General features: G+C 44.5%; 1 protein-coding gene across 1 annotated transcript in view; it reads left to right on the forward strand.

Moving 5' to 3' along the window:
* ADAMTSL4 (ADAMTS like 4) overlaps positions 1–27929 on the forward strand; it is a 549072-nt gene that overhangs the window by 72783 nt on the left and 448360 nt on the right. Inside the window, exon 3 of the mRNA XM_069649732.1 lies at positions 10469–10532. Within this exon, the coding sequence (XP_069505833.1) occupies positions 10469–10532 (64 nt within the window). The remainder of the gene's footprint in view (positions 1–10468; positions 10533–27929) is intronic.

Consider the following 27929-nt stretch of genomic DNA (forward strand, 5'->3'; position numbering starts at 1 on the left):
ATTAAAGCTATTTGATGCCTGCATACATCCTGACTTCCTGACTCTGTGTTTGGAAAGGACTTTTTAAATCCAAACCTCTTCCCGGAGTGCCATCCACTTTTCCTGCACCTTGGTACGGGGATTTTTTTCTGATATATATATATATATATATATTTGTAATGTATATTCTGCTATTGTGTAACTAAGCTGAGAATATCCTTGTAACCCATGCACCCTGATACCTTCGGGTCTGGAGCGCAATACAAATGAATAAACAAACAAACAGAGTGCATCTCTTTTCCTTCGTGAAACTGTCTGGCCTCTGTGTTCCTTTACAGGGTGGTTGCATTTGTAGTGTGCTGGAACTGTCGGTTGTAGTAATAATAAAGTAGATATTTTTATACAACCTTGACTGGACAGTCCCTTTTATCATTGGGTAAAAATCGTATTTTCGCTGTGTTGCAACTAACCAACGATACACGACCTTGCGGAGATAAGCCTGCTGTTCCGTCCACGTTGCCAAAAATTGGACAAGGCGGTCTAATGATTAACTTGTATTCCAATCTGTTCAGATCCCTTCTGGTGTACTAGAGGTGTGGGGTTGATTGATGGTTTACAAACCGATATTCATCCCTGGACCACTGTTACCCTGGAAGTTGATTCGTCACAGCCTCCAATGAAGATAGTGATGTGCTCCCGCTCCTCTGAATGTCCAAGAACAGAGACCAGGCTACAAGGTCAACTACAGATGGGAAACCTTGGCTCATGGATGGTCTGATGAGAGATGAGGGACTAATTGGGAAAGTGGAGCAAAATCTGACGTGACCCAAGCACCTGAGTTTCGGTTTCCTTACGTGCTACTAGTCGAGTCGAAAGTCCAAGGTTGGGTGAGAATGCCAACCAATCAATGGGTGTATGGGGCAACCTGCTATACAATGTTTTATGGACCAATCCGCTGCCATTTTGTTTGCTATAAACAGTAGTATACATATTTTGAGGTAGTTCGAGGGTTGTCTTCCAGATAAGAGACAGCAAATTAAATATTAATCCGTATCCAATCTATAAGTAGATATGTTCCCCTAACCAATCCCTCCCTTTAATAAGTTTTGCAGTTTGCCACGTAGGATGACGATATAGATGACGCATTTTGGGATATAAAACCCCGGTTTAATCAAGTTTGTGTTTGAGTGTGCAAGCATCAGTCCGATGATTGCCAGATGACCCTGTCTTATTTATTTGAGAATAAAGTAGTACTTTGCCATATTCTTTGAGTCTGCACGGTTATTTTGTCTGAGATCTTTATTGGTAACTTTATCTAGCACAAGAGATGCTTCAAGGTGCTAGAGCACAATGTAGAGGAGCAGTTAATTGCCTCTGCAGGAAGTCCCGCCACCCTACTAGCTACATGTTGCAAGCCTAAGATTGTGTCATGTTTAAAACCAGTAGTTCTGCCAATTCCACAGCGTATATTGGAGAGAAGGTACCCTTTGAGAAAACCCTATCAAATGTATCCCCGAAGAGATGACAATCTTAAGGAGGAACTCCCCAAAGGAATATGAAAATGAGAGAAAGAGGAGCTGGTGACGTCACAAAAGACGAACGTGATGCCATGAGAAGACTGGCTGAAGAAAATGTATGGACTGTATAGAAACTGATGACAAAGTTGAGAATAAAGTAAACTTTCATATGCGAAGAGAAGATTGCACTTGTGAAGAGCACTGCAGAAAATGCAAGCCGTTCAATAAGTGTACAGATGCTGTAACTCAAGTAGATCAAGTAATCTATTTCTATTTATTTTAAAGGTTACCACATAGGTTCACATTAGCTGATTGCGGTGGAGGGTAATGTATTGGCATGGGGAATTTTGGCAGATGTGCACTCGCATGTAGTTGCTCTAAAGTGAAAAAGGAGATTGTGAGTGTGTGTGTGTGTGTTTGTATATATATGTATATATATATACAAACACACACACACACACACACACACACACACACAATCTCAGTAGAAAAAACAGCCTTTAAAAAGTTATCAGCAAAAAGGTTAGTCAACATACACTAGAAATTACAAAATTACGATTATAACACAATGAACTGTATGATAAATGTAAAATATATTACAAATACATGAAACATCATGGTAAAATTAACCCACCCTTGTTTTGTTTATGTAGTATTGATATTTTTAAACATATAATTGAGAGTGAGAGTGAAATATTGGATCCATATGAATAGTGTATCAATTGTTTACAAATTAGCTTTTTAAATACATGTTTTATTGAATATTATTTTATAATGTGTGTTATATTACTGTTTGCTTTTTCATGTTGTATGTATTGGGTTTATAAATTACATACAATAACATTTCTATTTTAAAACTTAATTTTATAATGTGTATTGTATTGTTATTTCTTAATTACTGTTGCTTTTATATTCTTGTGTAATTGTGTTATTAAGCATATGTTTATAGTGTTTACGAGTGTGTAATGTGTTTTGTGAATTAATTATATGTTTGTATTTTATTGTATTGGTGATTTTGGCAGTGTTTTTGTTGTATAAGTCTATATTATTCTTGCGTTTACATGCATTTTTTTGTTTGTTTTTTTAATTGTATTTTTCAGGTACACCAAAAGGTTTTTATATCTATATTTTGTTTTGGATTTTATTAGAGTATTTTGTTTTGTTATTTATGTAATGCAGTCTTGTACATTTTGTCTGTGTTTGCATGATATTTAATTTATGATGGTGATTTCAGGTTACCATTATGTTTGATTTATGTGTAACACATTTGAAAAGTAGGTTAAAACCGAAACATTATTTCTTGTTTCCAGACCTTAACCATTTTTGGATTAACTTTAATTGTTTTAATTGTTTTTTCCCACTGATCTCTATTGCCTTTTTAGCATTCAACTAAATGATTTACTGTAATTTAAATTAATTTTTACATTAGTGTTTTAAGTATTTTAGGAAAGACCTCTGTTTTGAAACTGAAAGGGCAATAAGGAAAGCTTGTTTAAAATGTTAGTTATCAGTACATTATGTATTTAATTCTTTATTTTTGTAATTGAACAATGTTAATTATGGGTGTGATGGAGATTGTTTTATTATGATTGTTTTACTGCCAACACCTCTTTGTTGATTTTAAAAGGCATGCCATGAGGCCCTTCTTCATTGTCATTTGCTCTCTATTAAAGTAATACAACCTAATGTATAAGATGTATTATTTTATTAAAACATGCAATAAAGTTACTGTGCTGTAATATTTGATGCCATTTGTGAATAAATTAAGATGCACAATACTGTTTTCACCATTATTTGTGTTGAATTATCGCTGTATAAAAGGTTTTTCATACAACTGTTAAATGTAAATAAAAGTAAATACCTTAATGATGGCGTGCAGGTGTATACTACTTTGTAATAACAATTTTGCTCTTGTATATTGTGTTACCAATTTCTTTGGGTGTGTTGTGTTACTAAAATGCGTAGTACATGTATACTGTGATTATAAAAAAAATGTGTGTACTGTTGCAGCGTTTGAAACATGATATTTATTTTAATAAGTATGTGCATGGATTCATTTATTGCTTGCTTGTGTATGTGCCTTACTTCTGTAAACCAAGTTGCAATTCCAATTTATGTAATTTGCATGCAGCTGTTAGTCACACAGTCCTATGTAACATAAATTATGCACTCCATGAAAGTATGTTCACTATTTAATTACTTTTCTATTTATGTGCATGTTTTTATGCATGTGTTAGTGTAATGATCCATATATATATATGGGATGGCATATGTTTTTATTTACTTTGTCAGTGCATGTGTCCATAGTAACTATGTGCACATGAATGCATAGAAGTAGTAGACATATGCAAATGTACATGCACATATTGTACACATATACGTACATGTGGGCTTAATTGTTTATACTAGTATGTACAATCGGACTTGCGTACATGTTTACCTTGTTTTAGTAAGTTCTAGGTATGGGAATATTCACAAACAATATTTTCTATGCTTGTGTGTAATGTATACGCAGTTTTGAAAACAGTGGGCCTCATTACGAGGTTAGCAGTAACTCACCAGTGCCACCGCCGGGTTGCCGCCAACCCTGTAACACCGAATCCGGCACTGGACGTCCCCAGGAAGGCAGATCTGCAATGTGGCAGTCGGGAAACAAGGGTGACGGAAGCTTACCGGTACCCATGTATCCGGACTGCCAGACTTGTAATGAGGCCCTGGGTTTTTAATTTGTATATATATGATATAATGTGTAGATGTGTGCATTTTATCTGTATGCATATTAAAGCATGTACGTTGAAAATTCAGTAATGTAGGTTGTGGAGGATCAGAAGAAGGAGGCGGACGCAGTAAAGATGTTTTCATTATATATTTTCTCTAAAGTAAAATAAGGCCTGTCTTTCCCTATGTCTGTGGGGTGTTCCCTACCTATTTTGCTAAACTAAAGGGCTCATCAGTCAGTGTGAATGTCCAAAACAAGTCTGTCCACCGCCCAAATCTAACCTATCTGACCCCACCACTAATCTGACTAAGGCCGGGAGAAGGACTCCTGGTTTCTGTGTTTTGTCAGAAGGTTTCTTTGATTCCATTGCCTCAATCAATAGACCATTTGTAAATCATCTCTGGTTATCCTATTAAGTTCTGTAGTTCTTTTAGGGGACTGGTATTTTCCCATCCCTCTTTCTTAGAGATTCTTAATTCTATTCAGGTTCCTTCTTTCTCTTTTGTAGGGTTTGAGACCCTCTCTCCTCACAAATATTTTGGTTGTTCAACTTTCTATTATAATCCTCCTTTTCCCAGAGTGCTGTTTCATGTATGAGGCTCATTTTCCTGAGCTCACAGGTCTTCATTCTCCAAGTGCCTTTCTTTATTATGCTCTTTCTTATTTACTCAATATGAGTTGACCTTTCCCTTTTCCCAGGGTAACAAGCATCCAACTTTGTTTCTCTCCCCCTTAGTGGTTTTTGGGTTTCTCCTGATCACAGTTATGTTTTTTTTAGATTATTTCCACTTCTTTTCGCATTAGTACTGGGACAAGTTTTGTTTAACAAATGAGCCCCTCTTGACTTTCTGGTGTTCCTGTTTTCCACATTACCTTCTGATTTCAGGGGAAATGGTGTTGCTGGCTGTAGGATGTTGGACTCTTTCTTGATTTTTTTGTAGCTCTGCAGCTTACTTTCTGTTGTGTCGCACTCCTCGGCATCCTGCTCATGCTTTCTGGTTGGTTGATTTATTTATTTAGTACCTATACACAATGTGTTTCAAAGCGCTGGTGCCATGACTTGGATCAGGAGTTCATCCCTCCTGCTGGTGGTATCGGCATCATTGTACGGGTGGGCTGCCCATCATGCTTTGTGGTCATGCCACCACTGAACCTTTTGTTTCTCATGTTCGGATTTCCTCTGCTTTCACACCCTGGCTCACAAGTGTTTCTCGCTCTGTGTTGCAGCTGCTCTGATTTACGTGGGCTCTGCATTCTGTGACAGCCCCACCTCCTTCTGCTCTGCTACGTACAGGGGGCTTTCCCTGAATCTCTCAGCATCTCACTCGGCTTTCCGCCCTTTCTCTCTGGTGGTCTGGCATATCATCTTTTTCAGTTTCCTCGACACAGTCCATCAGAGACTATGGTTTAATGGAATAGCTTCAGTTTATTGTCGCTGATAATATAGGTTAACTTCATCTTCATGAAACTTGTAACATTCTGATGACTTATATGGACTTGTGTAAAACATCACTTGGAGGGCATCAAGGAGTTCCTCATGGGAACGGGAGTCCTTATCCCCAAAGGGAAGAGTCTATCCCGCTGAGGTCCCACTTGCCTTAACCCCTAGGGAGGGTTTTGCAGAGTAGGCTCACCCCCCTAGCCTCACGGGAGTGGATCCCCCATGGGGAGAAGGAACACATTCCCTCATTGCATCACAGGGTGTACACATGTTAAAAAATGCATATTTGTGGATGTATAAAGCATGTATGCTTTGTAGCTCTGTGTACAATATTGTGCACTTATGAGCCACCCGCTGGCTGCACTTGTGAGTTAACTGCACTTCCCCCGCCCCCTCCCCACCCCTCTTCCCCGCACTTGCACAATCTGAATGACACAAGGCCTAGTAAGATCATTATTTTGTCCTCCCTTTGTTTCCCCCTTTTTGTCTTGTCGTGCCTAAAACACTTCTGTACAGGCGCGTTATTATAAATGCCACATCATATCATATATCATGTCATAAGTGTGTAATACACCAATGTATACGCACGTAAATGGAAATGTGTACATGTGTGCCTAATGCATTAGTACAAAAGTGTACTTGTATTTGTGTTGTTTAAATTTTATCCATTGTGCTTGTATCATTGGGTATATTATCAATGTTGTCATTGAGCATATAAATTGTACATAGATGTGTGATTGTGCGTATATCTGCATACTGTGCTAACGTGGATGTTACCTATGTTTGTGTGCAGGCAGCTGTAATCAAGCTGTTTATTTGTACTTCAATGTGTCACTGTTTACATCTGTGCATCTTGACTGCACGTACACTTATTCATGTAAAACGGTAATTCAAGAATGTATGAATACATACACCTAGGTGTGCATACATTGCCCATCAACCATAAAAAAATAGAACAAATCCTCCCTCTACTGAAGAAACCCACTCTGGATCTGACAATCTAGGTAACTATTGGCCCATCACCAATCTTCCATTCCTAGGTAAGATCATCAAGAAAGCGGTAGCCGCACAACTGCAGCAACACATCAATAGCAACAATCTCCTCCAAACCTATCCAACTGGATTCAGTCCCAGATGCAGCAAGGAGACAGCAACCATATAGGTGGTCGACAATGCCCTCAACATCCTTAACAATACCCCCCAGCCTCCTGGTTCTACTCAACCTCTCTGCTGCACAGTAGACCACCAGGCGCTTACGGACACCCTACATCGGCGCATGGGGATCAGCAACCTTGTCCTGTGCTGGTTCAAGTCCTAACTCACCAACCGCAAGTAGTTTGATCAGATGGACTCTTCTAGATCACCAATGCTACCCATCACCTGTGGAGTTCTGCAGGATTCCATCCTCTCCCCAGTGATCTTCCATCTATACTTGGAGCCCTTCTAGCCACACACAACATCCACATCCACCAATACGCCGAAGACACACAGCTATACCTCAAGATCGACTCCATCAAGGACATCCAAGGACATCCATGAGCTCCAAACCTGCCTCTCGCTGATCCAGTCTTGGATATCCTGTGCATACTTGAAGCTCAACCCCTCCAAGACCGAATTCCTACTCCACACCAACAACACCGAACACTCAAACATACAGACCTGGCTATCAAACCTGAACTCCGAGGGCTTCGCCCCCAAGTTCACCTCCTGCGCCAAGTTCCTTGGGTTCCACATCACAAAACACCTCTCCGTCATGGCACACATAGCTAAGAAAACTCAGACAGTTTGGTATCTGCTCTCCCTCCTGCAAAACATCAAGCACTTCCTCCCTCTGGACATCTCTAGATCCACTGTTCAAGCACTGGTCCTATCCCATCTGAATGGGGGAAATGCACTCCTCAAAGGCCTCCCATCATCCTCACGTGTGCCTCTGAGAAGTGTCCTACATGCGGCTGCTCACCTCATTAAGGGTGTACACAGATACAACCACATCACCCTGTCCCTCATCGAACTTCACTGGCTCCCACTGCACGCACAAATCACCTTCAAGTCTTGCGGCATCATCTATAAGGCAGTCGCCCTCAAGTGACCCAGCTAACTCGTGGAGAAACTCTGCAGCTCTGGCGGACAGTGCACCATTCGAAGTCAGGACACGTGCAGACTTGAAATCTGTTGCTGCAAAAAGGAAAGGACCAGAAAACACTATGGAAACTCCTCCCTGTCGGCATCATACTCGCCCCCATGCTCCTGCAATTCTGAAAAGAACCCACCTCTTCAAGGAGTCTCCCCTCCTCAACACCTAGGCCATAAAGTCGCCCCTCGCGCCACTTGACTCGCTAGACGCCGGCCGCCCCTTGCCACCCAGTACAGCTGTGCCCCTCCTCTGTGCCCCTCTATAGCCTATCCCCTGTTGTATATCTCTTCTGTTGTTACCTTTGAAAAGTGCTCTGTTATGCACCTTAAATGTTGTACACCTCTGTAAAGCACTTCGTTCTGTATCTGTATTGTTGTATACCTCTGAAAAGTGCTGCGTTGCTTCTCGAAGATAGGTCCGCGCTCAATAAATACCGTAATAATAATAACCACAATAATCATTTGTGTGTTTAATGCATTAATAAAAGAATATGTATGTGTTTCTCTATTATCCACATGCGTGTGATACGTATTTTGTTTCCTTAATTGTATGCATATGCTATATTACGCACAAGTGTGTGTGTTGTACATGAGTCATTTCACACATGTATGCATAGATTAAAACATTGATGTTATGTTGCATGTTGCTAGTTGAATTTACAGTGTGCATGCGTCCCTACATTAACACTTTTCAAGTAGACTAACCTGTAAAACAGTCTGCAGCATATTACAGTAAGTAATTACACCTGTGCATGTGTACTTTGTGCTGTTGTAGGCATAACAATAAGAATAGTAAACATTTTTTTTGGTTTACTATGACTTTTGTGGGAAATGTTAAACTATGTGAACATGTTTGCCATTTAATATGTGTGATAAACTTTTATTCAAAGAGTAAATTACCATTATTGTTCTTTTGTTTCTGTACTGTACTGCAAATGTTGTTATGACTGTATAGTGGGTGTGTGTGTGTTTGTGCATGAGCGTGTAATGGGTGTGGCAACCTGTGTGAAGATTTCCTGTTGTGTATGTACATATAACACGGGCATGTGTAATAGGTGGCTGTAGTTATGCGTGTATGTTTAATGTGTGCCTATACATCAAATGTGTAACTGGTGTGGATATGAGTGTATGATGCCTCTACCTATAATTGGTGTGTATACTTATGCGTGTATGCTTTTAGGTATGTGAATGTACGTATGATGTTAATATGTAGGTCCCTGCAAAAAAACTAAAAATTCAAGCAGACATGTGGGCCAAATAAATGTGTCTTTTTCTACAGTAAAACCCCATGATAAAAGTTTTCAAAACATGATTTAAGCTACTTTTTAAAGAATAAAATATGAATCCGCCCATGTAAAAGTCTGACATGTTCCATGTAGAGTTTGATGGCGCCAACATTTTCTGTGCCAATGTAAACGTTTTGCATTGAAGGTTCCAAACGTTATAGGGAAAAGCTATTTCCTGCAACCCCTATAGGCCATTTGTCTACACCTTAAATATGCTATGCTCCAGCATGACGGCATATTATATATATATATATATATATTCACTTTGGTTCCCATGACTTGTATGTGCATGGATATATATACATATATATATATATATATGTGTATACACATGTAATGGGAAATAAACCAGGCTAACCATATATCATTGCCTTGACGGCGTTCAGGTGGCATGATGATAAATCACAAAGGAAGAGAGTTACGGTAAATGTCATAAGACCCCCAAACTGGCATTTTTGGACTAAAATATAGATCCCCTTTTTGCTGTTTAAATAACATGCATTATCTGTGCAACCGCGCTGCTCTTTGTAGTGTCCTCATAATAATGGAGAGCGCATCCCATTGGAATGTTTGTGCTTGTTTATGCCTCTCTGTGGGAATGGTGAAGATGAAAAATGGCATGGCTATTCTTTCTAATGGTAACTAAACAGCAGCTAATGATTGCATGGGATATCTGTTTTGCTTAAACTTCTCCGATGGGATATTGAATGAACGAAGGTAATTCATTGAATTTAGAAAGTCTAATTGAATGTGTAAAGAGATCGTCATTCTTAGAGATATAATTGATTAACTGGTGGGAAGGAAATCTTTTTCTAGACTTGCCATTTGTTACACTCCCCAATTCACAGGGATTGTGTATTTTCATAGATGTAGGGACAGTAATTCATTGGTTTGACATAATTACCCCGAATTAAGTGTATTGTAACTACTACTGGTAGTGTCATAACACTAGCTAAACCTATGCACGTATATAGTTTAGTGATCAGAGATCTCCAAGGCCCAAGACGTCGAGAGTTGTAAATATTAAGTATTTGTGGTATCTGGTGCTGCAGCTATCGGGTCCGAGCAGAGTAGATGGCTGAAATTAAGATTGGGACACTGCAGATGTCCAAGGAGTATAGATGTGTGGGCACTGGAGACCTTATTGCCACAGTGGCTGCAGATGTCCAAGGAGTATAGATGTGTGGGCACTGGAGACCTTATTGCCACAGTGGCTGCAGATGTCCAAGGTGTATAGATGTGTGGGCACTGGAGACTTTATTGCCAGATGTCCAGTGGCGGGTGGTGGTTAAGGCTTCTGCTTTCCAGACCGCCCCAGGTAATGTCACAATGGGAGAATGTATTCACTTTTTTACAATTCATTTGTAAGCTAAGATGTATTTTGTATTTTTAGGTTCCTGTTGGTTGGGCTCTACCTGGCATTATCTACGTTGCTGGTCTGTGATGCTCAAGAACAGGTAAGTCAGTACCGTATAGGTTGCCTGGTTGGTCTGTGTACTAAGTAATATGTGCATTTCCCTGTGTGTACCTGGATTACTTCTCTGTTCCTGCTGCAGCTGAACAATGTGCACTTTGTGCACACATTTGGGATTGGTTGCAAGAACCTAATCCATTAAAATGATGCTCAGATTGTCATGAAGATGGGCAAAGAAAATGCACTGGAAAATGTAATTTTAATTCCAAAATGAGTAGAGCATGTATACCCGTTGCTGTAAAGGAGGTTAACATGTAGGACGAACGTCCTGGTCCTTGACACTTAATGTGACTGTTCGCCTCCTTCTGCTTGGGTTGTTCTAAGCATTTTCCGGCCTTTTCCCATCAGAGTTCTACTGCTACTCCCGATCCTCCCCTCCCTCTCCTCTCATGTTGTGAGCTTACCTTTGAGCCTCTTTCCCCTCGGTCTTGTGCTGTGGCCTCCCTCCTGAGCCCCCTATTGGAAGTGAGTCGGGCAAGCATGTGTGGTGGGAACGCGCACCGACTCCCACATAGGCACCCCCTGCCACCGATCCACATAAATCACCCTGGAGTCCCACTTGCTAATGGGACCAAACCCTGGCCCACATCTCCGAGAGGGAGTCAGAATCCCAGGTACAGGACTCCGAGAGGAGATTATAGTGTCAATGATCTTTTATTCATTACACAAAAAGATTTCATACATTTAAGAGAGGGCCCCCGCTAGGATACCAAGGACCATGAATACCTCTGGGAAAACTCTCACGCATATTACAAATAATGCCTGATGGGTCAATGGGCCTGATAACCAGTTTGGCTCTATTCCAGCATAAAACTGCCAAAATACTAACAAACAGTTTACTGTTACCTCCACTGGGCCCCGTGGACTTACTACAGGATTACAAATGGCGGCAGGCAGTGTAATTCCCCTCTTTTGGGGATTTTACAGGACTCCACGGGGATTTTGGCAGACTTTTGGCAGTAGGGTGGTGGAAAATCCTCAACCTCGCTGCTGAAGCTGCAGTACAACCCTGCGGGAAAATGCTGCAGTAACAGAATTACTGCCACATTACCACCATTTTTCACTGCACTGCCACACTCATGAGGCCCATAAACCCTTAGCACATTTGGATATAACAAATCCTTTAAGGCAATCGGACAACGGGTTCAGGAGTTAAATGACGTCTGTGTTGTGCTGTTGTTGCCTTTCAGTTGAATCTAAAACTCTCACTTCCCCCTCATGGGTGGAAGGACCGAGGAGGCAGATTGCACACCCAATTTCATTTTTTCTCACCCGCCCCTACTAGCGATGTATTCAAACACACAGGTTGATGGAACAAAGATTTCTTTCTTTTGAAGTAATGGATGACCTACAGGTGTGGGCTGTAGCCTTTACGTCTACGCCTTTACATCTGGCAGCACTCCTAATAGAATCAATTATGCATCTGGCAGATTCATACTTCTGGCAAGTAGGCTGACAGTCTAAAAGTGCTACGCTGTCAGCACCGGACAGGTCCACTTTGCTCTCTGGGCCATGGTGGGGGTAGTGTAGCTATGCCGCAATGACAATGAAAAGTCTAGAATCCTAGTCTGAGACTTAATTCCTGAGCTCCACCCACACCACCTGCTCCTTCCAATTTAATATTATGTTCACTCCTGAGCCCTTTTCCTGGCGTGTATTGTGATCACTTGCCTGAGCCTCCCCTCTAGTCCTCATATTGCTTATTCCTCAATTTGCAATGCTTGTACCACTCTAGTCAAAGTTTGTGATATGACTCCTTTGTCTCCCTCTTGTTTTTTAAGTTGATATTTTGCTCATGAGCCCTGCCCTCTGCTCTCATATTGAAAACCTCAGTACGTGCCCCTCACTCCTTTCAAATTTGTGGTCCACTCATTCCTGAGCTGCCTCCTCCAATCCTATTGTGTGATCACTCTCTCCTGAGCTGCCTCGTCTATTCCTATTGTGTGATCACTCTCTCCTGAGCTGCCTCCTCTATTCCTATGCTGTGATCACTCTCTCCTGAGCTGCCTCCTCTATTCCTATGCTGTGATCACTCTCTCCTGAGCTGCCTCCTCTATTCCTATTGTGTGATCACTCTCTCCTGAGCTGCCTCCTCTATTCCTATGCTGTGATCACTCTCTCCTGAGCTGCCTCCTCTATTCCTATTGTGTGATCACTCTCTCCTGAGCTGCCTCCTCTATTCCTATTGTGTGATCACTCTCTCCTGAGCTGCTTCAATATTATATTGGCCCTCATTACAACCCCGGCGCTAAACCATGGTGCTATTAGCACCATGGTTGGTGCCGGTGTTGTAACTAGTCCGCCATGGTGGAATGGGGAAATACCGCCCCATTCCAAGGTTGGCGGGCGGTATTTCCCCATTTCACCATGGCCCTTCCCCATTCCCATTTTCGCCCCATAGGGTGCCCCATGCGGTGCCGTAATTAGCACCGAGGTCCCTTTGTGGCACCCTACTTTAACAGCTGGTAAAACCGCCGTTAAGTTCGGGTCCCGCAAAGGGACCTCGTAATCAAGCGTTAAGGGTTTAACGGCGCTGACACCTTTTACGGCGCCGTTAAACCCTTAACGCTAGGGTTGTAATGACCATCATTGTGTTCTAACTCTAGAAGATGTCTCAAAACGATGTTTAGTCAACTTGGGCTACTGGGTCACGTTCTACATTTTCCATATTGCGTCATTACGCGGAATACATTTGTCACTTTGCTGGAAATAGCGCTTACCTGAGCCTTCCAAGTAAGCAGAAAACTCCACTCTAGGAACTTCGATGTCTGCGGCCAGGATGCTACCGGGGTGGAAAGACTGGAGTGCATCTTTCCATCTATCGGGTATCAGTTGGCTAAACATTCCAAACATGGTCAAATCCAAATCATTCTGCCTAGTGCACCTAGAGCCTTCCAACAAATAGGTTTGAATCTCATGGTAGAAAAACGGTCAGTATTACCAACCATCCACGAAGCCTTAAGGCTGCCCAATGGTGATTACCTACCATCCAAGAGCCTTTAACTCTTCCCCCTGATGCTCCTTGGCCTCCAATGATTTTCCACAGCTCATCTGGCCAACTGTGCTTTATCGGGTCACATGACAGGGTTTAGAAATTCTTTTTTTACAAAACAGTATAGGAGTTGCCCTGGAATTTGCTGCCTCTACAACTCATCTATTTAAAAGCAGTACAATGGTGACTGTCATGTTCTTTACGCCTGTTTCAGACTTCGGCCTCAAGGTGCTGACCGTGCTATACGTCCTCTTTATAAAAACAGTGAACATAATGATGTGTCTCTTGGTTCTGCTGTGTTCTTGCCTATCCCCAGAGATCTGGTGACGGCAGCACTGTGGACATCTGTAGGGACACTATCGTAAACAATGAGTAGCCCCTACAAACCTGGAGATTCCCCCATAGTCAGCACAAAGTGGGGACGGGTCGTTTCACAATAGAGATTTAGGGTTCTGTTTTTTTAAGGTGTACAAACTGCAACTCACCTTTCTTAGGTGGTCCCCTTTCCCTTGCCAGTTGCCACCTCATCTACTAAGTTGAATTCTAAGTGCATCCTTTGGCAGAGGACCGATCGGCGCAGCAACGACTACTGAAGGATAAAATAGGGTCAGGAGACCACTGCTTGCTCTGCTCCAGGAACTCTGCCAAGACGGGCACGTCTTGGGCAAAATGGAAGGAAAGCATCCTCAATCCGGAGGAATGGGGCATACCAGCGATGCACACTGGGTGGGAAGGAGAAATAGATGCCCCCCCCCCCCTGCTTGAAACCCCCCATTCTGTAATAAACTCAGATGAAGTCCAAATGGAATTAGCCATATGCTGGCTCCAAATGGAGCCAGCATATTTATGGATTAATGGGGCTATTTAAACTTTCTTGCCTGTCAATCTTAGCAGACGCACTACTGAACCAACTGCCGCTGGCATCATTGTTCTTCCATCCAGTCTTGACGCAATCAAGGGCATGTTGAAACAGCAGCAGCAAATCTAGCTTTTGTGTTTGTCAAGGCCCACAAAATGATCTCTGTGGTTCAGAGGTCCAGCTCTGCTTTGTGCACAGGGTGGTGGGTGATGGGTCAGGTGGAGCGCCCGCTCATTGGTTTGCATAAAGGTAGCTAGATGATGGGGGCGGATCTGGCTGTGGGACTCATGATCCTCGTGGTTCTACGGAGGAGTTGTGGACATGCTTGGTTTGTCACCAGAATACACGGATTAAGGCACACTGAATGCCTGGAGACTAGCTTCTGCTTTCAAAAGGTCTTGGATTTTTTTGTTTGAATTCGCCTTTGATAAAGGCTCTGCTCTTGGCAACCATGTGTTGTGGTAGAATCAAAATGGTACCTATAGCAAAATCACCTGCACCAACCAGCATTGGCATGAAAACGGGTGCAGCAAGAGCCAGTTTCCCCTGTGGGAATGTGAGTTTGGTGATTCATAAATCGTACTCTCGAAACTCTTGCTGTTCACATGTTGCAAAGTGAGACCCCAGCCCTAACTCCAGGTCTCTTCTGGGCTCATTCGGGGAACCAGAATGCCAAAACCAGAGGTCTGCAGAGTTTCAGGCACTATAAACGTTTTCCGACGTTTTTTTCCTCCCCACGGCAACATCGCTGAAAGTTTTTTTTGTGACCATTTGGACAATTTCTTTTTTTTGTCCTACGTTGCCCGAGCTAAGCATATTTACTCTGCAGTGGGCCAGGTCCCTTCTCCTTCCCTGTGTCAGTTTCACTCGTGCAGCAGGATCCTTACTCTGCAGAGAGTCAGTCCTGCCTTGGATCTGCAGTGAAACAGACCCTGCCCTGGAGCCAGGCTCTGCAGTAGGTCAGTCATTCTCTTGTAGCTAAACTCTGGCTTTGCCATGTGTCTGATGCTGTACTAGAGTCTGACCCTTGCCTTGCAGTGAGCCAGACCCTATCCTAGAGCTGGCCGCCTAGTCTGGAGTGATTTGGGTCTCGTCCTGCCCTTGAACATTGGCTTATGCAGTTTTCTGACACTGGATGTTGGGTATGCACTGGGTCAGCTCTTGTCCAGCAGCAAAATACTGGCTCTGCAGTGAATAGTGCTGTGTCCTGGTGCTGGCCTGGCTCTGAAATAAATGTTGTGCCGTCCTAGCGTTTAGGCCCAGGCTTCGTCTTGCAGGCCCTACCCTAAAGTCAAACACTTGCTCCGCAGTGAGTGAGTCTATGTTCTAGACCCCAACTCTACAGCGAGCAGGCTTCGCCCTGTAGCTGGGATCTGCCCTTCAGATGTCTTGTGCTGTCCTTGAGTTTAGGCACCTGCTTTGCTGTGAGCAGGCCCTATCGTCACTCTGCTGCTGCCGCGGGTCAGGCCATGTCCGTTCGCTATACTCCAGCTATTCAGGGAGTCAAGACCTGTACTTGAGCGGGACTCTGGCACTGCAGTGAGTCCCTTCAGATCCTGGAGCTGGACTGCAGCTCTGCAGTGAGTAGGGCTGTGACCTGGAGCCAGAGACTGACTCTTGGGTGAGTAGACCATGCCCATCTCACAAGGGACGGTGAATGTACTGTTGGTGCATTTCTGACCCCAGGGGGCATATTTTCTCACCCGGAACAGAAGTGCTGCTCACCCGCGTGCATTTCTCCCTCTTATAAAGGGCATTAATGCATTGTTGTGTAACTTTCAGCCTGGCCGTGAAGTTTTCTGGGAGCCTATGAGTAGATTAGAGTAGAGCAGGTGGCCTGCTATATAAAATGCATAGAGTCTCTGCCGCCTGGAGTGGACGGGGAACCAAAAGAGGCCCTGGAAATAATGTTCAAAGTGGCCCCATCTTGCACATTTTCAGCAGGTCCAACCCTTTTCCTATGAGAAAATAGTGAAATGGGAGGTCACCGCGCAGCATTGGCACCTGTGCTTGGATGCAAGAAAATGCTTCAGTCATCTTTGTAAATTCCGTGACATTTCAGACAATCTGGACATTCCTAAAGGAGCACTATTAGTGCTTTTTGATTTTCGATCTTTTGGATGCATGCCTGTTTTTTTTTTTGTGACTTGGGTCTGCAAACTCGCGCTCAAGAAACACTTGGCGTTTGGGAACAGAGAGCTTCAGCGGGTAACCTTGGCTTCGGCTGGGTGTTCGGGACGGAGAGGAAAGGATGCGGGCAGCCGGCAGTGCAGCTTATTCTCTTGGGGCCCAGCACTGTCCCTGGTCCGTCCAGTACCTCTTGGCGACCCCCCAGCGAGCGATCAGACGTAACGTCTGGAGAACATGGCCTCTGTCTGCTCACGCGGCGTGAACTCCTCCAGCACGTCGTCGTCGTCGTATTCCCAGAGAGCTATCTTTGTTTGTCTACGCAAGTGCGGTGTGGGCGGCATATCCGTTCAATAATACGAGAAAGCATTCCCGTATCATAATGTAAATGTTCTTTCTTCGCTCTGCGGGCAGTGCCAAGAATAAGGCGCCCGTCAGAGTCACCGCAGTGCCTGACTCCAGCAGTCACCAGTTCCCGGAGCCAGCTCTGGCCAGCGGGCATTCTGCTAGGTTTAGTAGCCCGGGCACAAGCAGAGACCTGTCCGGCGTTACTCGTTCACATGGAGGCTTTCAAGGGAATCCTGTCTGCGAGTCCAGGTGCGGGAGCTGCACAGAAGCAACATGACCCGTGGGAAAATCAATTGTTTTCTGGACACAAGCACATCCCCCTCCCCGCCCCCAGGACTCTTCGTATGCTGCTAGGCCTGGTGCAAAGCCAGGTCCCAATCAGGCTTGCTTTCACCGTGCAGACTCTCCAGGATAGTGCGGCATGGCATTGAATATTTTGCAGCATAAAAAAGCAAAGTGTGCGGCACGAAATTGAATGGGTTGCCGCATTTTTGCGACACATTTTGTATTCACTGGAGAGGGCCAGCTTTGCGATAAAGAGGCACGTGGCAAGCCAGACATTCCAGCGCTGCGCTTCCGGTGGCGACCATTTCAGCGCTGCGCTTTCGGTGGCGACCATTCCAGCGCTGCGCTTCCGGTGGCAACCATTTCAGCGCTGCGCTTTCGGTGGCAACCATTTCAGCGCTGCGCTTCCGGTGGCGACCATTCCAGCGCTGCGCTTCCGGTGGCGACCATTCCAGCGCTGCAATTCCGGTGGCGACCATTCCAGCGCTGCGCTTTCGGTGGCGACCATTCCAGCGCTGCGCTTTCGGTGGCGACCATTTCAGCACTGCGCTTTCGGTGGCAACCATTTCAGCGCTGCGATTCCGGTGGCGACCATTCCAGCGCTGCGCTTCCGGTGGCGACCATTTCAGCGCTGCGCTTTCGGTGGCGACCATTTCAGCGTGGCGCCTTGGACGCAGGCCCCTATTAGGCACGCACTGTTGGCTGCAGCTAGCAGGGCGCAGGCACCTGTACACTTGCCTATTGGTGTTTGCTTGAATGTATTGTCGGCCGAACCACCGAAAAATGCAGTGATTTGGGTGACGGTATAGCTGCTCAGTACATGGAGCTGTACTGTGACTGAACGCTCGATGCACAAATAGGTTGATGTATTCCGCATGTCATGTTTGCGGGACAAGACAACCTATTTGGTTAGACATCTGTTAACAATTTAACAGTAAGGGTCCCCGATGTCCCTGGCATGACAGAACAGTATTCATTTTGCTCTACTTTTTGGTTCAATGTGCGTGCCTATTTCAGGTGATTGCCTTTATTGATTCTTATCAGTTGTAATGGTGCAAATATTCCTTTTCTATGTTCTCCAATCTCTTCAATCACCCACATACTCCACCCACCAACACCCCTCATACTTACAAATTCTCCATCACAACTTACACCCTCTAACCTCTCCTTTTGCCCACCATGCACATACTCACTTGCTCTGTCACACTATCAAGTCACAACTTGCACTCACCAGTCCCTGCCGCATTCCCAGTCGTGCTCCTAAATCCTACTTTATGCTCCCCAGTTCCTCCTGCAGCCTACAGTCCTTCGTTGTTTCTGGCTTCTTCTTCATCTTGCATCCTTTCTACCAGTCTATTGCACTCTTGCCCATTGTTTCTCCCGATCTGCAGCTCGCTCCCTCTTTTCGGACCCCCCTCCTGCTCCGGTTTGTGTCCCAATGTGGCCCACCGCCCCCAATCTGCTTTCTTGTCTACTGTTCCCTCTGCTTTCTGGCCTAGCATTCCCTCTCTGCTTTCTAATCCACTGCTCTCTCTCTCTCTATCTGATTTCTGGCCCACTGTCACTCTCTACATTCTGGTGCACTGCTCCCTCTCTGCTTTCTGGCACTGTGACAAATCAACTTCTGGGGGGCACCAGTGGTCCAGGGATGAATATCAGTTTCTAAACCATCAATCAGGCCCACACCTCTAGTACACCAGAAGGGATCCGAGCAGATTGGAAACACAAGCAAATTATACACCTCGTTGGCCAATTTTGGTAACGTGGACAGCAGGCTTATCTCTGCAAGGTCGTGGATTGTTGGTTAGTTGCAACATAGCGAAAATACAATTATTACCCAATGATAAAAGGTACTGTCCAGTCAAGATTGTATTAAAATATCTACTGTATTATTATTACAACAGACAGTTCTAGCTCACTACAAAATACAACCCACCCTGTAAAGAAACACAGAGGACAGTTTCACGAAGGAAAGGGATGCACTCTGGATACTGACAGGGTGCAGGGGTAGGGAAGGGGGCAGTTGGTACAGCAATCAGTCTTAACTGTTCAAGATTATTTGGTTTCAGCACCAAGGGAGCAAGAGGCCGTAAATGTGACTAGGGGCCTTCGGAGAAGGATCAGGGGGACAGAACCACAATGTACGTGGTGCTTGAGATGATCTAGATGCTCGACAGCATCGAGTCAGTTCCAGGACACTTTGCAGCTCCTGCGACAGTGTTCAAGATGGGAGACAGCTGTGGGTATCAGGCGGCAAGCAGTTTGGCAAGCGAGCTGTGGACGGACGGCTGCAGGCTGGCCTACACGGCGGCTCAGGGTCAAGAATCGTTGTCTCTATACTGGTTGGCGCATCTGTATTATTGCTGGTCGAGGTGTCTTGGACGACTCTAGTTAATGCAGTGTGAAAACAGTCAGTGGTGCAGCCAGTCGCCGTTCGAGAGCTCGACTGCCTCGAAAATGTCCATAAAAGATGGACACTGGTTGATGCTTGTTGTGGCACTCCTCCTAGCTTCTTTGCAGGGCTCGTTTCATCCTTTAAGGCGGACAGCCCAATGCTGAGAAGAGTGTTTGCAGGCAACAGCCTTGTCCTTTGTTCAGAGACTCTCTTGCACTTCCCACCTAGGACACTTGCTGGCAGAACGTAGCAGGGCACGTTGTGTGCTGTCAGGGTACCGGTTCTGTAGCTGCTGGACAGGTCCTCTGAGTCCGGTATCTCCCTCTGTTCCCTGGGTGATGTTTAGGGGAGGGATCTTGCGTCCCTCTTGTTAATCCTGGCCTTCCTTCACTGGCAGAAGGTTTAATGCAGACTGTACCTTCAGCCAGGGTCCAAATGAGTCATTCTTCTTACTCCTTTCAAAGTTGCCAGATGATCTGCTAAGTGAGGGGCTCGGTCCTCTTTCAAAGCCAAATGGACCCACGTGATTGGTGCAGGCTAAGCCTACCTTAAGGAACCAATCCTGGGTCCCCACCAACAATCTTCTGTTATGTGTGAGGTAAGGACCAGAGTGCTTTGCAACAGGAAAGGTAAAGGGTGACAACATCTACTCCCATGTCTCACCCATCTTCCCGTCTGTTGTAGATCAAAATGTCTCTCTGGTTAACTGAGCCCTCTGTGACTCTTGATCAATGCACAGGTCTTCCTTGAAGTTTGTGACGAGAGCAACCTTCTGGTCTCCCTTAAATCACATACTTCTTCCCTCTGAAAGGGGTCCTCTCTGCAGGGGTTGCCTACGGTAAATAGTGGACCCAGACATGCTGTTCACTGTCCTTTATACAAAGGGGTGGGAACTAGCTTCAAGTTGACACATTGCATATCAAAGAGGTGTTAGCCCTGCCTTCCATTTGTCCACTCTGCGACAAAGCCTGTCGCAGACCTGTTTCAGTTAACTCTTAGCAGTAGGCACTGCCACCAGCAGCTTAGACTATAGAGAGGCAGATCCATGGAGCCTTTAATATTTTTTTTTTGTATTTAATCAAAATTTGATTTTTACAAAAGTGGAAGAAGAGGAACTTTCTTTCTTTGTCATCAACTGAATAAAAATAGTCTACCATCTCCTATGTAAGAAGAATGTTCAACAAACAACAACGTCATGTTGGTCGAAGGTTTCGAATTCATCGTTTTGCCGGATTTTTTCCAAGGCAATGTCTATTAGCATGGAGGCCGCTATTAGCCAGCTTGTTTTAGCACCCGTGATCAAACGGTTCCACCATACATTGTGATCGATGACATAGGAAGATGATTTGACTATGTGGCCAAGGAAGGCTTCTCTTTCGTGATTAATCGAAGGGCATGCCATCAGAAGATGTTTAATAGTTTCTATTGTTTTTGGGTCTTTACAAAGTCTGCAGGATTTTTCCTTGGATGCGGTCCGAATTGCCAGAACTTCTTGTGTCGGGAGAACATTTACGCGGGCTTTAAGAAGGGTTCTCATAAGACTTTTGTTCGGATATTTCAGACAATAGTCCATAGGCTGCTCTAGTTTGTTGCAAATTGGTGGCAGATGGAATAATAGCTTATTAGCGATTGCGCTGTCATTTGTTCTTATCCAATCCAACCATTCCATTTTAGATTTTATTCGCATGGGATTCCGAATTAGTTCCTCTTCTGAGCAGGCTATTTCTTGTAGCATAAGTTTTTGTTTCTCTGCCCAGTTGGTTAGGGCTTTGTTGGTTCCCTTCGATATTTCTTCAGAAATCATTTAATAAATTTCCAGGCTATCTTGATCCCGCAATTTTCTGTAGAGCTGAATCGTGCTCTGTGCAACAACCGCCTCCAAGGAGAGCAGCCCGAGTTCTCGCCTTATCGGCGCCACTGCTGTTGATTTGGGCAGTCCTAAAGTTGTTCTCCAAATGAAACCTTCTAACTTTGCCCAGAGGGTCGTTGGAATGGAAAGATTAGCGTCCATGCCATATGTCAAGGCTGGCACTATTTTGGACCTGTAGAATTGAATTGCAGGGAGAAGACTGAATTTACCATACTTTCTATCTACTGCGCGTAGTTGTGCTGTTAAGTTTTTGGATTTAGACCACAACATTTTTTGCATGCTGAGAGATATTTTTGAACTGTCAATGGTTATTCCCAGGTATTTAAAAGAGGATACTGTTTCAATTTGTGATTGATTCAGAAACCACTTCGACTGAACCTTTTTCTTGCGACCTAGCTTTTCAAGGGTCAGAATTTTCGTTTTAGAGTTATTTATTTCCAAGTTGTTTTCTTCCATGTATTTTTGCAGGTTGTCCAGTTGGCGTTGGAGACCCACCTGCGTCTGGTCTAGAATAATGAGGTCGTCTGCGTAGAAAAGTCTCGCAACCATAGTCGTTCCTATTTTTGGCGGAAACGATCTAATAGATTCTTGTGAGTTTTGAAAATCTCTGAGGAAAGAGATAAAAAGGGCTGGGGCCAGAGGGCAGCCTTGTTTGACTCCTCGATTTGAATTTATAGGCTTAGAGAGAAGACCACTGTTGTTTAACCTGATCGATATTTGGGTGTCCGTATGCAAAGCCATGATGGGATCGAGGATCTGGCTAGGGCAATTCCACTTGTTCAGTTTGAGCCACAGTTTGTCTCTGTCTACTCTGTCAAACGCTTGAGACAGATCGACAAAGGCGAGGTAGATTTTCGGTGAACCAAGCAGAACTTTTTCTTTTAAGATGTTAAGAATCATTAGATTGGCTGCAGTGCTGGCGTTTTTTTGGAAGCCGGTTTGAAGTGGATCCATAGCTGGCGATGTTATTGTCCAGTTCCGAAAGTGTTTCAACAGAGAAGTGGCAAAGACTTTTCCAATAACATCCAATAAAGCGATTGGGCGGTAATTGGATGGATCTTCCCTCGTACCCTTTTTAAATATCGGTACGATAATTGCTCGCGTCCAGGAGCTTGGAATTATCCTTTGTTCCATACACTGATTGAAAATCAGGCTCAGGGCTGAAGACCATTCTTCTGGATGTTGCTTCAAGTCGGTATTTGCCAGCCTGTCCGGTCCCGGTGCACGTGAGGGTTTCAGTTTCACGATAATTTCCTTGATATCGTCAATATCGGATAAATCCACCCAGTTGGCTTTGGCTTTAAGTGGTGGGTGTACCCTCTCAGTATCAGAAGGAGGGTGATCAAATAGTTTGTGGAAATGGTTAAACCAACTCTCTTCCGACACAGCATTTATCATTGAAGAATTTCGATTTAGATTTCGTATCGTTAATCAATTTCCAGAATTCCCTCGTTTTTTTGTTGGCCATGGTTGTAATCATGCTTTCCGCATCCGCTTGATAGAGTGACGCTCTGTTACTTCTAAGCCACTGTTTATACGATCTGAGCTCCAATCTGTAAGCTTCCCATATGTTAGGAGAGTTCATCATAGATGCTTCTTTTTTTAGTTTCCTTAAATGGCGCCGTCTAAGCACTAGAGCCCGATTATAGATATGAGTAGAGTTCTCTGGTCGATTGGTCCCTCCTTTCCGAGGTTTTTTGTATTGCAGAAGTAAAGGGATGTAGCTGCTCTTGGATGTTTCTTCTTTGGCTTTGGTATCCCTAGTGAGCGCGACGTAATCTTTAGTCAAACATTTAACATCGTTTGCAGTCATGCGCAAACGAGAAAGCTGGGTATTTGGCTCAACCTTTGAGTAGTAAAATTGTTGGTCACCTCTCTTCGTTCTGCATGTGAGATGTAGCAGGTTGTGGTCACTTTTTTCCGTTCTGGTTACTTCAAAGGAAACAATGGACGAATAGATATTTTCTGCAACAAAAATATAATCCAAGGTTGCTGAAGATTGCTCCCGCTCCCATGTAGGAATAGTGGGATGGTTACACGAGTTCGCCACATTGCGTACGTTTTTGGAGATCATTAGCTCGAGCCACTTTGTGCCTCTTTCTGATAGAGGCGTTAAGTCAGTGTTTTTTAGACAATTACAGTTCAAATCGCCACAGATGAGAATATTCGAGGTTTTATATTCAATCATAATTTCATCGATGGTCCTTGTGGCTTCATCACAGAATTTAGCGGTGGACATTCTTTGAGGGTTCCAGTATGTGTTGATAATTGCCCAGATCTCGGAGTCATTTTCGTAGGTTGTTCTTACAAGCACTCCCAAGAAGGCATAGGTAGCAACGACTGTCTTAAATAGTTGGAGGTTGGCCCCAGACCGGATGGCGGTCAAGAGGCCGGAGGACGGTCTGCCGAAAGGCCCTTGTAGCGCTGGCGAGATCGCGATAGTGTAGCCATCAAGTGCCGGTTTATTCAAAAGCCACGTTTCTTGAAGGCAAATAATGTCATGGATTCCAAGTTGTAACTGCCAATTTTAGTAAGGTGCGTATGACCTCTCGTATTCCATGATGCTATGGATATTATAGCATTTGTTTGGACTTGATGTATAAGTTCGGGGCGCCGAAGAAAAGAGGAGGCTCCCCTTGTTTGCTGCTATTTCTTTTGTCCCGGAGTAAAAACATTACGAAGCCAGGACCACGTGTCCTTAGTCGATGTGCCATGTCGATGTGGAGCAGACTGGGCTGCATCTTGTTTGGGTCTTGGGGTATGTCTTGGAGAAGGACGTCGTTGGTTTCGGTAGCGCGCTGTGTCCGTTGGCGATGTTGATCTTATGTAATCTTTCCAGTTTTTTGTGTCCTTTCTGTCCATCTTTCTCTCATTTGCATGGTGGTAAGGCCTTGGATGGGCAGATCTAGATTGTTGTAACCCCGACGTTCTAGTTTCATAGGAGACTGTTTTTTCCCAGCGGGACGGTGTTCTTTCCCGTCTTTTTGATCTGTATAGGTCTTCAGTCTGTGATTTATATCTGTATTCTTTTTTTGCTGCCGGGGTTTTGTTACTTTCCAACTGGCTCTTGATGGTTTTTTGCGGTGTGATCTCTGAGAGGATGAAACCTTCTTGTGCCACTTTTGCATAGGCCTCTTGAGGGACGGTTTGAAGCGCTGAGTTCCTAATATGGAGATAGGCCTTCGCTTGATTTTTTCTGTGGTACGGCTCAATGAGCGTAAAATCGTCAGATTTAAGTGTATTAAGTATATCGACCCGTTTGAGGATTTTGAGGACGGATCTCCTATTCAAGATCATGTAGTGGTCTGCAGCTGGTTTTTGTTCAATCTTGAAGAGTCGCACTGAGTCGAGGATCTTTTCGTTAGCTCTTGCGGAAGTTTCCTGTTGGTTTTTAGATTGTGCTAGTTTTTCCTTATTGGATGGCGATCTGCTTGAGATAGAAGAATTGGTGGATTTTAGTTTTTCGTATAGTTGTTCGATACTCGGATCCTTCGGCTGTTTAGGATCGTTCTTACCCTTGTCAACATGGCTAAGTATGGGTATATTTCTTTCTTCTTTTTTTGATGGGGATTTGGTTTTATCGGAATGTCTGTTGAAGTCTCCCGTCGTGGTATCAGAATCAGTGATTTCTGTTAAATCCTCATGTTGAGAGATGTCTATCAGTGAACTTTGGCACATGAACTCCTCGACAGAGCGAGGCGATTGAATGGGCTGGTTTACGTCCATAGAGCCATTTTCATATTCCATTTCTTTATCTGTTGTATGGATTTTTGTCTCTTTAGAGATTTCCTTGGAAGTAGATGGTTGCTCTATTGTTGGTTCAATTTGTCTCTTGGCTGAGTCTGATACTGGAGTTTTTGTTAACTTCAGTAGAGGTTGGTTAGAAGATGTGGATTGCCTTTTTTTGGAATTTATTTTTGTGAGAGCAGTTTTAACAGGCTCAGCTGTTCTGTGAGGAGATTTAATTTTTTCGTTAAGGAAGAGTGGGGCTGTTTTTGTATTATGTATTTGCGCTGAGGTCAAGATTTCTTTCTCAGCCGGTGGACTTTTTCCAGGATTAGCCGTTTGTAACAGCCGTAGTTTTTCCTCGAGAATTGATAGCTTCAGGTCCCAAGTTTCTCTGTGATTCTTATTAGTTTGCTCCAAGGCGGTGATAAATCCTTCTACGAAAATCAGTTTTGTGTGCATCATTGCCGACACCGTGATTCTGTCTTTTAGTGAATCGTTAATGTTTTCGTAAAGTTTCCCAAAAGAAGCTAGGGATATTGTGATCGCCGACACAATAGTTGCTAGGTCGTTTTTTTTTTAAGGGGAATCTTTTGGGTTAGGAGGGATTATTTCACTAAGTCTCCTGTTCCTTAATGGCGAACGAGGACGTGGGGATGAGAATGAAGATTGTTCCAGAGAGAATATACATTCATCTGTTTGAGTGAGCTGATCTTGGTTTTTAGGTTTTTGTATTTGTTTCTCCCACGAGGATTGAGGCTCAGGTTGTTGTTCCGCTGGATGTTTGTTACTTAGGGCTTGAGGACATTGTGGTACATTACCACTGTCAGGTTTTTTTTCCGGAGATAGTTCGATGGTTCGGGGCAGCAATCCGCCAATTTGCTCTTTTCCTTTCGCAGGTGTAGGAGGTTTGGTATTATTTAGAGCCTTCGTTGGGCCTAAGTTGATCAAACTTAGAGGCGATAATTGAACAGGTTTCCGTAGTTCAGAGATAGGATTTTGGATGTTTTCGTTTAGGGTTGGTTGAGTATTTCTTCCTTTGGTTATTGTAGAAGGAATTTCTTTATTTTGGGAATTGACTAAGTCGGGATCCTTTTTGCTGGTGTCTACTGAATCCGTTGTTTTTATAGCATATGAAGAGGTTTTTCTTGCTTTAGTTGCAGGCGGGAGATCTTGTATTGCTTCCAAGATTTCTGCATCTGAGAGTTCGTTGGCTTCATCCAGTTTTCTTTTGCATTGTTTTTTAAAAAAATCCTTTAGCGCTGAAGATAACAATGGACGAGGTAGAGTTTTTTTCCCTGAATCTTTTTTCTTATGTTTCTTTTTAAGGTTTGGTATTTTTTTAGGTTGGGCATCATGATTTGGGGTCTTAGTAATTACTTTTGGTGCGGGGAATTCTGGGGCCATTACTTCCGCTATTCCCTCGATGTATTCATTTGACGTGGTTGTATTGTCTGCTTTGGATGGTCCGGGCGCCGAGGGATTTTTGGGTCCTAAATAAGTGCCCACGTTGTTTTTCCTTTGTGGGCTCTTTAAAGGGGAAAGTTCACTGGTGGTGTGGATTTGGGCTATAATTGAGACCGGCGACCGGTGTGTATCAAGCATTTTCATGGTTGTTGGCGGGCTCTTATAGGGCTCCGTTAAATCAATTGTGAACTCCTTTGCTGTAACGGAAGATGTCGCCAATGAAGACAGGGCATTGCCATGAGGAGAAGTCATCGGCAGCCTACCTTGTGGCTGGGCCTCTGAGTCCGTGATGTCGCCATCGGTGCCATCGGTGCCAGACTGGAAGGTCTCATGTGGCCCCGCCCCCTCTCGACCGATCACCCAGCCTGCGAGCACAGGTGTAGACGCCGGCGGTCCTCCAACCGCCGAATCGACCGCACCTCTCGCCACCGTCGGGGCCTGGCGGGAAGGCTGGCCAGACTGGATGCCGATACGAGAAGGGGAGGAGGAAGTCGGACCCCGCAGGGCCAAAGGCGAAGGGACTGGAGAAAGAGACACATCCTGGCGTCCCGACAAGTCCGCGGGACCATCCACGCCACGACCCCCCACAGCTGGTGGACCGCAGGAATCCGCAAGACCGCAAGAATCCAAGGTAAGCGCATCTTGGTTTATTGCGGGGCACTGAGGGGTCGGTAGAAAATGGTCTACTTCTGAAGTTTTTAAATCCTTGGTAGCACTGGAAGCCGGCTTCGTTGGTGAGCCGGAGGATACATGTAGCGAATGTGGCGAATGTAATGAAAAACTGCTCCCACTCCCACTCCTGCTCCTGCTGAAGGGGTTTTTAAAATCGAAGCATGTTTTCGGGGGTAGCGTGGTGTCGCCGGGACTTTCACTAGCCACCGGTGTCAACGTAATGATCCTTGATGCCTTTGGTTTCATTCCAGGTGGTTTCGTCACCACCGCCGTCTTCGTCGCACCAGGAATTTTGAAGTTACTTCTAAGGAGTCTTTGCTCCGGAGTGAAATCTGGACTTACTTCTTGCAGTTCTTGAGGGTCTTGGAATGTAGAAAGTGTAGAGAGCGTAGGCTCTTCGCTGGATCCGAGAGGTTTCATCATAGGCAGGCTATGAACCGCGGACGTGACCGCGGACTGCCGATGACTGCCTCTACCTCGCCTCTAGCTCCGCTCGCCGCTCCGCTCAGATCACCGGTATATGTGGGTCCACCCACTACTGAAAGAGTAGAGAGAGTAGAGAGACTGCCGATGACTGCCTCTACCTCGCCTCTAGCTCCGCTCGCCGCTCCGCTCAGATCACCGGTATATGTGGGTCCA

This window comes from Ambystoma mexicanum, chromosome 1p (genome assembly GCF_040938575.1).
Source record: "Ambystoma mexicanum isolate Mex_15411 chromosome 1p, UKY_AmexF1_1, whole genome shotgun sequence".
Lineage (NCBI taxonomy): Eukaryota > Metazoa > Chordata > Amphibia > Caudata > Ambystomatidae > Ambystoma > Ambystoma mexicanum.